This window comes from Eulemur rufifrons, chromosome 24, assembly GCF_041146395.1.
Source record: "Eulemur rufifrons isolate Redbay chromosome 24, OSU_ERuf_1, whole genome shotgun sequence".
NCBI classification, from domain to species: Eukaryota; Metazoa; Chordata; class Mammalia; order Primates; family Lemuridae; genus Eulemur; species Eulemur rufifrons.
In genome coordinates this window covers 13,703,899-13,715,920 of record NC_091006.1, presented here as the reverse complement: position 1 = coordinate 13,715,920, position 12,022 = coordinate 13,703,899, and the positions used below count along the sequence as shown (strand labels likewise).

Sequence of the window (12,022 nt, the reverse complement as noted above, 5' to 3'; positions counted from 1 at the left end):
TCCATTTCTTGCACTCTGGCTCAGGGCTAGCTTGTATTCATATTTTATTTTCCTGTTTTTGTTTTGTTTTTAGTTTTTATTAAATAAAAGGAGCAGAGGAAGAGGAGGACCGATGGTCTCTCAGGCTGTGGGACAGAGCCATAGGCCCTCCCCTCCCTCTGTTCAAGGTGCATTGCATGGTGGGCTTGAGGTGTAAGCTGGGTGAGGAGAGTTGCTGGGAAGGGCCAGAGGTTGGGACCTGTGACCCCTTCCACACCTTCTGGAAGACTCCATGGGTAGGGAGGAAGCCTCATGGGCCCTGACTGGGGATCATCCCAGAACTGAGGGCTGGTGAGGCCGGGAGCAAGGTGGGACTGCAGGCCCGGCCTGGGGCCCCTTGCCACCCCAGGCGGAGGAAGGGGTGACAGCGTCATTTGTTAGAGGGTGTTCAGGCAAGGCTGTGGGGCTGAGTGGCCAACCCCTCACTCGTGGACATCCCAGATCTCAGACAGCAGAGGTGGTAGCTTCTTGTCCTGGAGCCGCAGGGCAAAGACCTGCTCCGAGTGGACAGAACTCAACGTGCGCAGGCTCACGAGCTTCATCAGCATGCGTGGGAAGCGCAGCTGGTCCTGTGGGTGGACAGGAGGGAGGTGGGCGCTGGCCGAGCCCCTGTCCTGCAAGGCTCTGGTCAGCCCACCTGAACTGAAAGGAGGGCCTCCCTCCCCAGGTGAGCTGGCAGAGTTGGCACGGGGAGCGTCTGGGCAGGGGATGCGGCCTGCCCCAGTGCCTGCACTGGGCCTGGCTCCTCAGGACAGACCCCAGCCTAAGACTGACGCACGTGGGCCTGGACACCCTGACCCTACCTAGGCCTCAGGACTGAGTCTGCTTTGCCCAGAGGGGCTGGAGAGGCTGTGTCAGGAGCAGCCAGGCTCTGGGGAGCTCCAGGCCCCGGTACCTGCGGCCTTTTGATGCGCGTGTAGGAGAGCAGCGCCTCCACGTAGGGCTGCTGCAGGGCCTCCACTCGGCTTGGCTCCTGCACGTTGGGCCGGTCTGCTGAGAAGATGTTGATGGCAATGAGGAGGGCGTACTCGGCATCATCCAGGCCCAGCCGCCGCATAGCTCTGGAGAACTCGAAGATGGGGTTGATGAACTCCACCTGCAGGCCTGCAGGGCGGAGGCAGCCATGACTCCCTTGGCTGAAACCTGCGGGAGCCCTGGCCCCTGGCGCCACCCACAGTCAATGGGGTGAGGAAAACAGCAGTAATTACAGCGTTCTCATCATTTCTGCTCACCTCTGGGTCCCATGCCTGTGAGAGTGCCTGGCACGCAGTAGGTGTGCCACAAGCCTTGCCTAAGTGATGAAACGGATAACTAAGGCAAACATCTATTTGGTGTTTTCTATCTTATCACCACCCTCACTGCCTGCCCGGGTGGTGGTTGCAGCTCCTGCCTAGTTTCCCGGGATCAATCCTTGTCATGAAGGCAGAGAGAAGTTGTTAAAAGCTAGCTCGTATCATGTCAGTTCCTTTGGTGGCTTCCACTGCTTTTGAGGTAAAGCTCAAATTCATCCCCAAGACTGCCTCTTTCATTCATCAAACTTTACTGAGCACCTACTATGTGCCAGGCCCAAGGCAGAGCTGTTTACAAGACAAAGTCCCTGCTCTTATAGAACTTACATTTGAGGGTCAAGGGGCCAGATGACAGACAAACACATCAGTAAAATACCCAGCCTGTCAGATGGTGATGAATTCTAAGGAGCAAGATAACACAGGGAAGGGTATTCTAAATTACTGAGAATCACGTTCACATTTTATACCAGGTGGGCAGGGAAGCCCTCACTGTAGGGTGACATTTGAGCAATGACCAACCCAAAGGAAGTAAGGGATTGAGTTACAAGGCTGTGTGAGTGTTCTGAATAGGGTGACCAACCATCTGTTCTGCCTGGGACTGGGCTGGGGGTGGATTCCTGGGTCACAAGACTTTCAGTGTTAAAACTGGGAAGGTCCTGGGCAAACCAGGACCAGTCGGTCACCCGGGTTCTGGGCAGAGGGACCAGCAAATACAAAGGCCCTCTGGCTGAAACAAGTTTGGTGGGTTCAACTAACAGCCAAGAGGCCAGTGTGGCTTTGGGAAGGTGAATAAGAGGGAGAGGACAAGAGCTGAGGGTAGAGAGGGAACAAGGAACAGATCCTGAAGGGCTTTGTGGACCACAGGGAGGACTTTGGCTCTTGTCCCGGTGGGATGGAAGCTGCGGAGGGTTCTGAGCAGAGGAGGAATGTGAGCTGACTTGGTGCTGAGCTGGCAGGATCCTTCTGACTACCGTGTGAGCAGACACATCAGGCAGAGGTGGAGGCAGGGAGCCCAGTGAGCGCCCTCTGCAATGTCCCAGGGAGAGATGACTGAAACCTGGGCTGGGGCAGTCACAGAGGATGGGTGGGAAGTGGTGGGATTCCCAACCTCCTCTCCAGCCACATCTCCCTGTGCTCTGGCTGCCTGGACCTCCTGGTAGTTTCTCAAAACCCTCGGGCTTTCCTCCACCTCAGGGCCTTTGCACATGCTGGTCCCCCTGCCAGAAACACTCTTCCCTCCAGTTCTGCCCTGCTAAGGTCACACTAAAAAGGTTACAGGGGCCATCATGGGTGCTGGGAGGGCCAGGGTTACAGGAAGGGAAGACGACGGGGTTAGGAGTGGATATCTGGGAATACGGAGAGGGAAATGGTGGGAGAGGGCGGGACTCACTGAGAAAGCCCGAAGGATGAGGGAGCCAGGCCTCTGTACATGCTTACGGCGGGTTCCCACCCGCTTTTCACTGATGATGCCTCTTACCCCCTAGGCCTCACCTCACCTGCACTTCTTCCAGAAGCCCAGGTGACATCCCCAGGTAAGTACTCTTGGAAGGCAGGAGACCGTGCTGCCATATACAGCTGGGCAGGTTGTACACTTCACAATCGACTAAGATCCAGCCTGCCTCCCTCCGGTGAGACCAGGTTGGGTGGCGGGGGTGGGGGTGCTTTTCCCTAACCCCCACCAAGATGCCCAATGTGACAGCAGAGACCCCTACTGCGTCCCTCTGTACAGAGCTGGTGCTGAATAAATGCACTCTTATTCTTGCTCTCAGGTTGGCTCAACCCCCACTCCATCCTACTTTGGAGATAAAGAAACACAGGCTCAGACAGGGATGACATGGCCTGAGGTCTCCCAGCCAGGCAGGGTGCCAACCCTCCCCCTGACCCCCAACCCCCACCTTGGCCCTACCTGCACGGTGGAAGTCGTCCTTGCTGTAGGTGAAGTCCTTCAGGAAGGTGATACACTCTGTCTCATGGTTGTAGCGCCTGGCCGTCTCCAGCAGCATGATCTGAAGGATGAAGGTGGAAAGAGCTTGAGGGGTCCCCTGTGATGCTTTAGCTGCTAGTCCCTCCCCACCTGGCCCTAATGGGGGTCCAATCTCACCAGGATCATCCTTCGCCCACTCTGTTCTCTCAGCCACATCAATGTGCGGTCAGCACATCGGACATGCCAAGCGCTTCCCCCCTCCTGGCTTCAGCACACGCTGCCCACTCCCCAACTTTAGGACACTCTTTCAGCAAATGGTTACAAGGCACGGGGGCAAGGAGTTTTATCTGCTTTGTTTTCTGCCGTATACTAGCACTTGGAATGGAGCCTGACATACAGTAGGCACTCAATATGTTATTTGTTATCCTGGATTCAAATGCCAACTCCTCTGAAAAGGCTTTTTGGCACCTTTTCTCTAAAGCAGCCCCTCCAGGCCAATCCTCAATTACTCTCAGCCTCAGCCCCTTTTCCCTTTCTCTCCTCAGCTTATGGGAGGCTCTGACTATCTAAGTTTAGTGTTTGGACATTCCCCTGAGGAATGTCATCCCAATGAGGGTGAGGACTGGTCCTGCTCATCGCTCCGATGCCAGCATCTGTCCTGGAGCTATCTCAGGAGTCCTCTGTGGGATGAAGGGAAGGGCCTTGCTGAGGACAGCCAGCCTGGCCATTACCTCAATGGTAGACGCCTTCAGGAGGGCGATCTGGTCCTCGCGGCCCAGCTGCAGGAAGCCAGGCACCTGCTTGGCAAAGTCCACAATCTCCTGCACTGAGATGATGGCCAGCTCCGTAAAGTGGGCAAAGCGCTGCTGGCGGGCATCTCGGGACTGGGGGTCAGCGCCTAGGGGCCAGGGCTGGGACACAGGACACCAGGGTCACTCCCAAGACTCCACATGTAACCCTGAGTCCACAGGAGCACCTTGAGGCAAAGCCTGCAGCCTGGGGGACCTCCTCCCAAAGCCCTGCCTTCTGGAACCTCATTCCCTCCCACACCCAGGGCCATGGCCTGGCTAGCTCTATCCCACTGGGACCGTCACCCCTCAAGAGTGTGGAAGGGGCAGTACCGTGACTTTGGGCTGGTCAGAGAAGGAGCGTTTGTTGCACTGCAGCTGGGCTGCCACCAACTGCTGGATCATTAGTTCCTGAGCCGCCGTTAACTGGACACTCTCGCCTTCCCCAGAGCCCTGGCCACCTGCCTCAGATCCTCCAGGGCATGCCCCAGGCCCAGAGGCTGAGCTGCTGCTGCCCCCCGGCCCCACAGGTGACTGCAAGGACTGTTGCTGCTGCTGCTGCTGCTTCTGAATCTTCTTCTTCCGGATCTGTTCTTCAGAGAGGACGCCTGTTTCGGGGATACAGGCCTCAGTAGAGGCCCGGGCTGGACAGGAGCCAGGCTGGCACCACCCTCTCCCCCAGCACTCACACTGCTCCCTCATCCCTGCCTCCTTGCACTTGCGCAGCCGGCACTGCTGGCACTTGCGCCGCATGAAAGCGTCCATCTGGCAGGTTCCACCGCCCCGGCAGGCATAACGCCCAGCCCCGCCGCGGACCACACTGCGCCGAAAGAAGCCCTTGCAACCTTCACAGCTGAGTACGTTGTAGTGGAAGCCGGAGGCCTTGTCCCCGCACACACGGCAAAGCTCGTCACCCAGCATCTTCGGGGCTGGGCCCCTCTTTCGCTTGCGCTCTGGCTCCTCATCTGGGTCTAGGATGACTGGGGTGGGTACACAGAGGCCATGAGAGTGAGCCACAGAGAGAAACAGCAGCCAGAGGGACAGGCCCATGAGAGATCCCGAGGCAGAGGATGGAAGAAATGCTCACACCCAGGGAGATTGTAATTCAGAGAGAAATGTGTATATGTCAGTAGATTCCAAAGAATGAACAAAGTTAAGAGGTATCAAGGAGAAATGAAGGAAAAGAATCAACAAGAAACAGGGGCCTCCCATCTCCCCATCCCTGTTTCTCTCTCCCTTCCTAAATTCCTCTCCAAGCCCCACATATCAACTCCCAGACCCCTGACCCTGGGCCCCGTCTCACCCACGATGTAGGCTGAGCCAGACTCATCAGTGCCTGGGACATCAGGGTCTGAACCCCCAGGCCACAGTTCAGGACCCTCCTCCTTAACAGTGGGTGAAGAAGAGGGGGCGCCAGGCTGAGGGGGGCCATTTTCTGGGAGAGGGAGGCAAACAAGAGGGGTACAGTGAGCTTCTCTTGCCAGTGTGTGATAAGGACTGGGTAGGGAACAGGGTCACTCACCAGGCAGGGGGGTGTCCAGGGAACTCATGGTGGGGGAGGACATGGTAGGGTCACACAGCAACCTGCAGAATACAGGGAATTGAAAGCTTTGTGGGGCAAGGAAGGGTCTGGTCAGGCCAGTTACCGGTCGTCATGCGGGTGCCCTGCTTTCTTCCATTTCTCCTAGATTCTTTATATTGCACAGAGACCCCAGCCCAGGTCCCAGCCCAGTCCTCCTACAAACCCTCCTTACCCTTCTAAAAGGTACCGCCCCCTTCTGCTCCCGGCTAGCCTTCAGCTTGGTCTTAAGCCCCGCCCCTCCTCTAGGACCCACCCCCTCCGGGTCCCACCCATCTGCTCTCTTCAGACACGGCCACTTCTCCTCCAGTCATGCTCTGCCCTCACGTCCTCCCTCCCATCAAGTTTTACGCCAACTACTCTAAAACTTCACCTCACCTAGCCGAGGAATCGCCCCTATTTCTCATTCTGACCCCGCCTCCTCCAATTATGCTCCCCCTCCCCTCATTTTCTCCTTGGTCCTGCCCCATCCCTTCCAGGTCTTTTCCCCACTGCCCCCATCAGGGCTCCCCAACCAACACCTTGCCTTACCCCATCTGCACCCCTCTCCCCAAGCCTCGCCCCCATAATCTCGCTCCAGGTCCCGCCCCATCTCCTTCCTCATGCTCCGCCCCCACACCTCGCTCCAGGTCCCGCCCCTCTCCGAGCACCAGTGGGGGGCGGGGCTCATGGCTGCGCGCGGGGGTCTCGTGGGCAGCGTCTCGCGGGGTCTCCTACTCCTGTTGCCCTGGAAACAGCCGGGGAGTCGCGAGCTACGGAGGGAAGGGAATGGAAGAAAAGTGGGCTCAGCGGAAAAACACGGAGAACGCCAAGAAGCCCCGAGTTTGGCCTTCCGCGTCTCCCAACTGTCGGGTGCACCTGTCTCCGTCCCCTCACTCTGTTTCTCTTCCTCCTCCTCTGTAGCCCCTGACAAGCCGCCGCTACTCGAGTCCCCTCAAAAGTAACTTCGCCACTTCTTCCGGCAACCCCGCCCGTGCGTCACATCCGGAATGGGGCGGAGAGTGTAAGTTGACAGACTTCCGGTTCGCTTAGCGCTAGCTGAATCCGCTGCCCCGCTCGAAAGTAATGAGCTCACCGGAAGTTTACTTTACCGGGTGGATCCACTGGGGCTCGACAAAAGAGTTCCGGACCCATTTAATCAAATGTTGCCCTGGAGAGGAGCGTGGCGGGTTCCGAACATTCCAGCCCAGCGCTTTGTGGCTTTAGCCCATTCATGTGCTTCTCTGGGCCCACGGCCAAAGATATAATCGACATAAATCTCTCCTGCTATAACTGCTTTTTGTACATGACTGATTTTAAAGCATGTTTGCCCTTTCTGAGTTATTAGAAATGTTCTGATTGTGGAGGCGCACTATTTGTTGGGTTTAAATAAGTTAAATTACAAACCTGGATCCGGAAAATAATATTTTTAAAAACATAATGTGGTGATTGGAAGAATTAAAAAAACCTAGTCCTCCTTACCAAAAAGGTAAAAATAATAACTTTTCAAGAAAAATCAGAACACTTGAACAGGTAAAAGATGAAAATTGTTCCAAAGCCTTTGCCTCGAGAACAATCAGGCCTTTATTGAGCATTTACAGATGCTTTTTTTTTTTTTTTAATCTTAACGGGAATATATGATCCATAAGCTCTTGTAACTTGTTTTGTCCACTCCGCCCCAGCCTTTGAAGCTGTGGAATTTTCCACCCAAGGATGTTAGAGGTAAAGGGAGTGGTTAGTTAACATGAGCAATAGGGGCTGGCAGAACCTGGTGTCGCTGACACTTCCTGGCTGTGTGATGCTGAGCCAAGTTACTTAACGTCCCTGCACCTCAGTTGCCTTGTCTGCAAACTGGGAATGAGAAGTGTGCTGACTTCATTGCATTGTCCTTATGATTAAATGAAGTAAAAAAGCATGAACAAGGCTGGGCCCAAATGAGGAGCCTGATATGTTGGCGCTATATTTATTCTTGTGGATGGTAAAGTTGTTTCTAACTTTCCACTCTTACAAATGTGCAAAATCCTGAAATAGGCTACCAGTTGGCCTACCTGTAAAAGAGGGGAAATTAATTCTTATTTTTTATGAAGGATGTGAGGATTCAGGAAGTGCAGTGCCTAGCATATATTAGTATTCAGTCAGTGGCAGTTTCATTATCTGAACCCAGTTGTGGACCAGTGTTCTCATTTGTAACTGACACAACATCCCCTAGATTTTTTTTTATTATTATTATTTTATTTCAGAATCTTACGGAGGTAGAAACGTTTTGGTTACATAAATTGCTTTCGTACCATTTGAGTCAAAGTTTTAAGTGTGCCCTAGTGTTTTTTTGTAACAGCTTTATTGAGATAGAATTCACACACTATACAATTCACTCACTTAAAAGTATAATTCAGGCTGGGCGCTCACGCCTGTAATCCTAGCACTCTGGGAGGCTGAGGCGGGTGGATCGCTCGAGGTCAGGAGTTCGAGACCAGCCTGAGCAACAGTGAGACCCCCCGTCTCTACTAAAAATAGAAAGAAATTATCTGGCCAACTAAAATATATATATACAAAAAATTAGCTGGGCATGGTGGCACCTGCCTGTAGTCCCAGCTACTCGGGAGGCTGAGGCAATAGGATCGCTTAAGTCCAGGAGTTTGAGGTTGCTGTGAGCTAGGCTGACGCCACGGCACTCACTCTAGCCTGGGCAACAAAACGAGACACTGTCTCCAAAATAAATAAATAAATAAACGTATAATTCAATGGTTTTCAGTATATTCACATCATCATCATAATAAATTTTAGGACATCTTTGTCACACCAAAAGAAACCCAATACCCCTTAGCAGTTACCTCCAATTTTCCCATCTCTTTCCTCTAGCCCTAGGCAACCATCAATCTACCTTTGCCTCTATGAAATGTGCCTATTCCCAGCATTTCCTATAAATGAAATCAAAGAATATGTGTTTCTTTGTACGTGGTATCTTCCACTTGGCATAATGTTTTCCAGGTTCATCTATGTTGTATCCTGTATCAGTATTTCATTTCTGTTTGTGGCTAATATTCCATTGTGTGGACATACCACATTTTATTAATCCATTAATCAGTTGATGGGCATTTAGGATGTTTCTATTTTTGGCTACAATGCTGCTATGAACATTCATGTACAAGTTTTTGTGAAGACATTTGTTTTCATTTTTCTTGGGTATTGCTGTGTGATACAGTAACTCTAGTAACTGCTAGACTGCATGCACCATTTTACCTTCTCACCAGCAATATATGATGGCTTCAATATCTCTACATTCTTACCAAGATTTGTTATTCATTTTTTTCTTTCTTTCTTTTTTTTTTTTTTTGAGACAGAGTCTCACTCTGTTGCCCAGGCTAGAGTGAGTGCCGTGGCGTCAGCCTAGCTCACAGCAACCTCAAACTCCTGAGCTCAAGGGATCCTCCTGTCTCAGCCTCCCGAGTAGCTGGGACTACAGGCATGCGCCCCCATGCCCGGCTAATTTTTTCTATATATATTTTTAGCTGTCCATATAATTTCTTTCTATTTTTAGTAGACGTGGGGTCTCGCTCTTGCTCAGGCTGGTCTCGAACTCCTGAGCTCAAATGATCCGCCCACCTCGGCCTCCCAGAGTGCTAGGATTACAGGCGTGAGCCACCGCGCCCGGCCTCTTTCTTTTTTTTAACGAGGAAAAGTTACAAATTTATTTTAATGTGTATACATGGGGAACCCTCATAATGAAGATTCCCCAACATTTGTTATTTTTTTTATTACAGCCATTCTAGATGTGAAATGATATTTTATTGTGGTTATAATTTGCACTTTCCAGATGGCTGAGTTTATTTCTTTTTATCACAAATAATTCATAATATGTAATTCTGCCTTTATGATTCTGAATGAAATCCAGAGATAATATAAGCCATCTATAACCACAACAAAATATTTTACTTCACCAACTGTAATACAAAGAATGAATAAATGGAAACTAATTTGTAATAAAGTGATAAGTCTTTCAACATAAGTACACAAAATACACAAAATGGCACCCAGATTTTACTTGAAATGTATTATTGTAAATTTGACAGCTACCATGCAGTCTGATACAGGAGTGCTATATCATGGCCTCAAACACCTTAGGCAGCATTGCTGTAGATAATGCAATTTTTCCAAAATTGTGGTCCAGTTTAATGAAGTTGTCAATAAGACAAACTATAATTACATATTATATATATATATGTATATAATATGAGTTGCACCTCAGGAAAATTCAGGGTATATTAAAATCCTGCTAGAAATTACTATTTTATTTTATTTTATTTTACTTTTTTTAAGACAGAGTCTTGTTCTGTTGCCCCAGCTAGAATGCAGTGATGTCATCATAGCTCACAGCAACCTCAAACTCCTGAGCTCAAGTGATCCTCCTGCCTCAGCCTCCCGAGTAGCTGGCGCACACCACAGCTCCTGGCTAATTTTTCCGGTTTTGGTAGAGACAGGGTCTCTCTTGCTCAGGCTGGTCTCAAACTCCTGAACTCAAGAGATAGGATTACAGATGTGAGCCACTGCACCTGGCCCAGTTGCAATTTTATATAAAAGAGAGTAGGCTGCAAGTCCAGTCAATGATAGCATCTACTCTTAGTTATTGTGGAAATAAAATACCTCTCTCCTGAATAAAACTTCCAGACATAAAGTGCTAGGATGGAAAAGCTAGTAGATGCTCACGGAGCAGGTGGAGAAAGATTTCTCACACAGAGATTAACAAATATAAAAGTAAAAAGAAGTTTATTTTATCCTCTCAGAAGGACAGAGAGAGTGAAAGAGAGAGAGAGAAAGAGAGACAGAGAAAGGGGGTGGTGGAAGAGAGCAGAGAGACAACATGACATCCCAAAGAAAGAGAAGGGAGATGCCAGCAGCAAAGCCAAGTGGTTCGCTGAATTTAAAAGGGATGAAGAGGAAAAAAAAAAAATAGCCACGCTGTCAGTTGATAACACAAGCAGCAGCAGGTAGATACCAAACACCGCAAGGATGTCAAAGTCCAAGACTTGGTTTCCTTCCCTTGGAGAAGGGATTATCACAGGAGATGTGACTCTCTCCTGGAGATATAGTTGAGGGTGTAGTTCCTTCTCCTGCTGTTTACTCAGGAACTCTGTAAAAGCAGATTCTCAAAAAAAAAAAAAAAAAAAAAAAAAAAATTGAAAGAGAGAGATTTGCATCTCTTTTCCGTTCATTCAGCTCTTTTCAGAAGTTGTGCAAAACAGAACTCCTGCAGGGTACCTGTTTAATGAGAGAACTCGTAGGATTGCTCTTTAACCGTTACTGGGGAAATTGTGGGATTAGGGATTTTCCTATGTGAGATTAGGTATTTTCCTGTTATTTTTGCAAGGCCGCCCCTTTCATAAAGGATGTGAGGGAAGAATACATAAGGACATTTGGAGGAAAGAAAGGCGTTCCAGGCAGAGGGAACACCCAGTGCAAAGTCCCGGCGGTAGGAATAATGTTGGCATATTCAAAGAGCAGCAAGGAAGCTAGCATGCCTGAAGCTGAGTGAAGAGGAGGAGAAGGTGCGAGATAAGATCATAGAAGGAACGCGGGTCCCATCGCGAGGCCTTGTGGGCCGGATTTGACCGACTGGCTGAGCATTCACTCAGTCTCTTGCCCTTGGACACACAACTGAACTACATTTTCCAGGAGCCCTTGCTGCTAGGTGCGATCACGTGATGGGGTTCCAACCAATGGAACGATAGTAAAAGTACTACGGCGGCGAGAGAAGGCGTGGCATTTTGTTGGTTGGTTCTTGTCTGGAGCTTCCAGAGCCGAATTCAAATCCTCTCCTAGTGCACCAGAGCTGCCTGCACTTTCCTCCCCTGCACCTCAGTCCCCTCAATCCTCCCGTAAAATGTGGGCGATGATCCCTCTCTTACTAGGTTAGACGATTAATAAAATGGTCGTGGGCATCCTAAGGCCTCGGGAAGGATTGTTGGGCGATTCTGGGGACCCAGAAAAGGGTCGGGCCTGAGCCCTCCCTCGAGAGTGTCCTGAGCACAAACAGGCGACAAGCTAGGGGCGATCCAAGCCCAATTTGCCGGCTGTGTTCCGGAGGACACCCCCCAGCGAGCTTGGGCAGGGGCGGTCAGGGATGAAGCATTTGTTGTGCTCCTATTACCATCGAGTGACGAGAGGCATCGGAAACCGCTTGAGCAAAAGCAGGGAAGCTGGAAACGGCCTGATGTGTTCTAGGAGTTCAGCTCTGGAAATAGGGGGTGCGGCTGGGGCGCGGGGTGGGCGGAGGGGGGTCGCGGGGGGGATTTGGGCTGGGAAAATAGGTCCACACCACCACCGTGTGGCCATTTGGGAATTTGCAGTCAAGGCGTCTCACAAACCACTTGACTTGAGGTGAAGAAGTTGGGACTGGGTGATGCAAGCGGCGCGGGTGGAGGATGAG

At 51.0% G+C, this 12,022-nt stretch overlaps 1 protein-coding gene across 1 annotated transcript; it reads right to left on the bottom strand.

The window, feature by feature from the left end:
* Positions 1–100: 100 nt before the first annotated feature.
* NR1H2 (nuclear receptor subfamily 1 group H member 2) lies at positions 101–6,579 on the bottom strand. The gene is made up of 9 exons (XM_069457428.1): positions 6,239–6,579; positions 5,563–5,624; positions 5,344–5,475; positions 4,730–5,020; positions 4,374–4,648; positions 3,984–4,163; positions 3,235–3,334; positions 935–1,143; positions 101–608 (listed from the first exon to the last, which is right to left on the bottom strand). The coding sequence occupies exons 2-9, from the start codon at positions 5,603–5,605 to the stop codon at positions 462–464; spliced, it is 1,377 nt and encodes a 458-aa protein (XP_069313529.1). The 5' UTR covers positions 5,606–5,624; positions 6,239–6,579; the 3' UTR covers positions 101–461.
* Between the last annotated feature and the right edge of the window lie 5,443 nt (positions 6,580–12,022).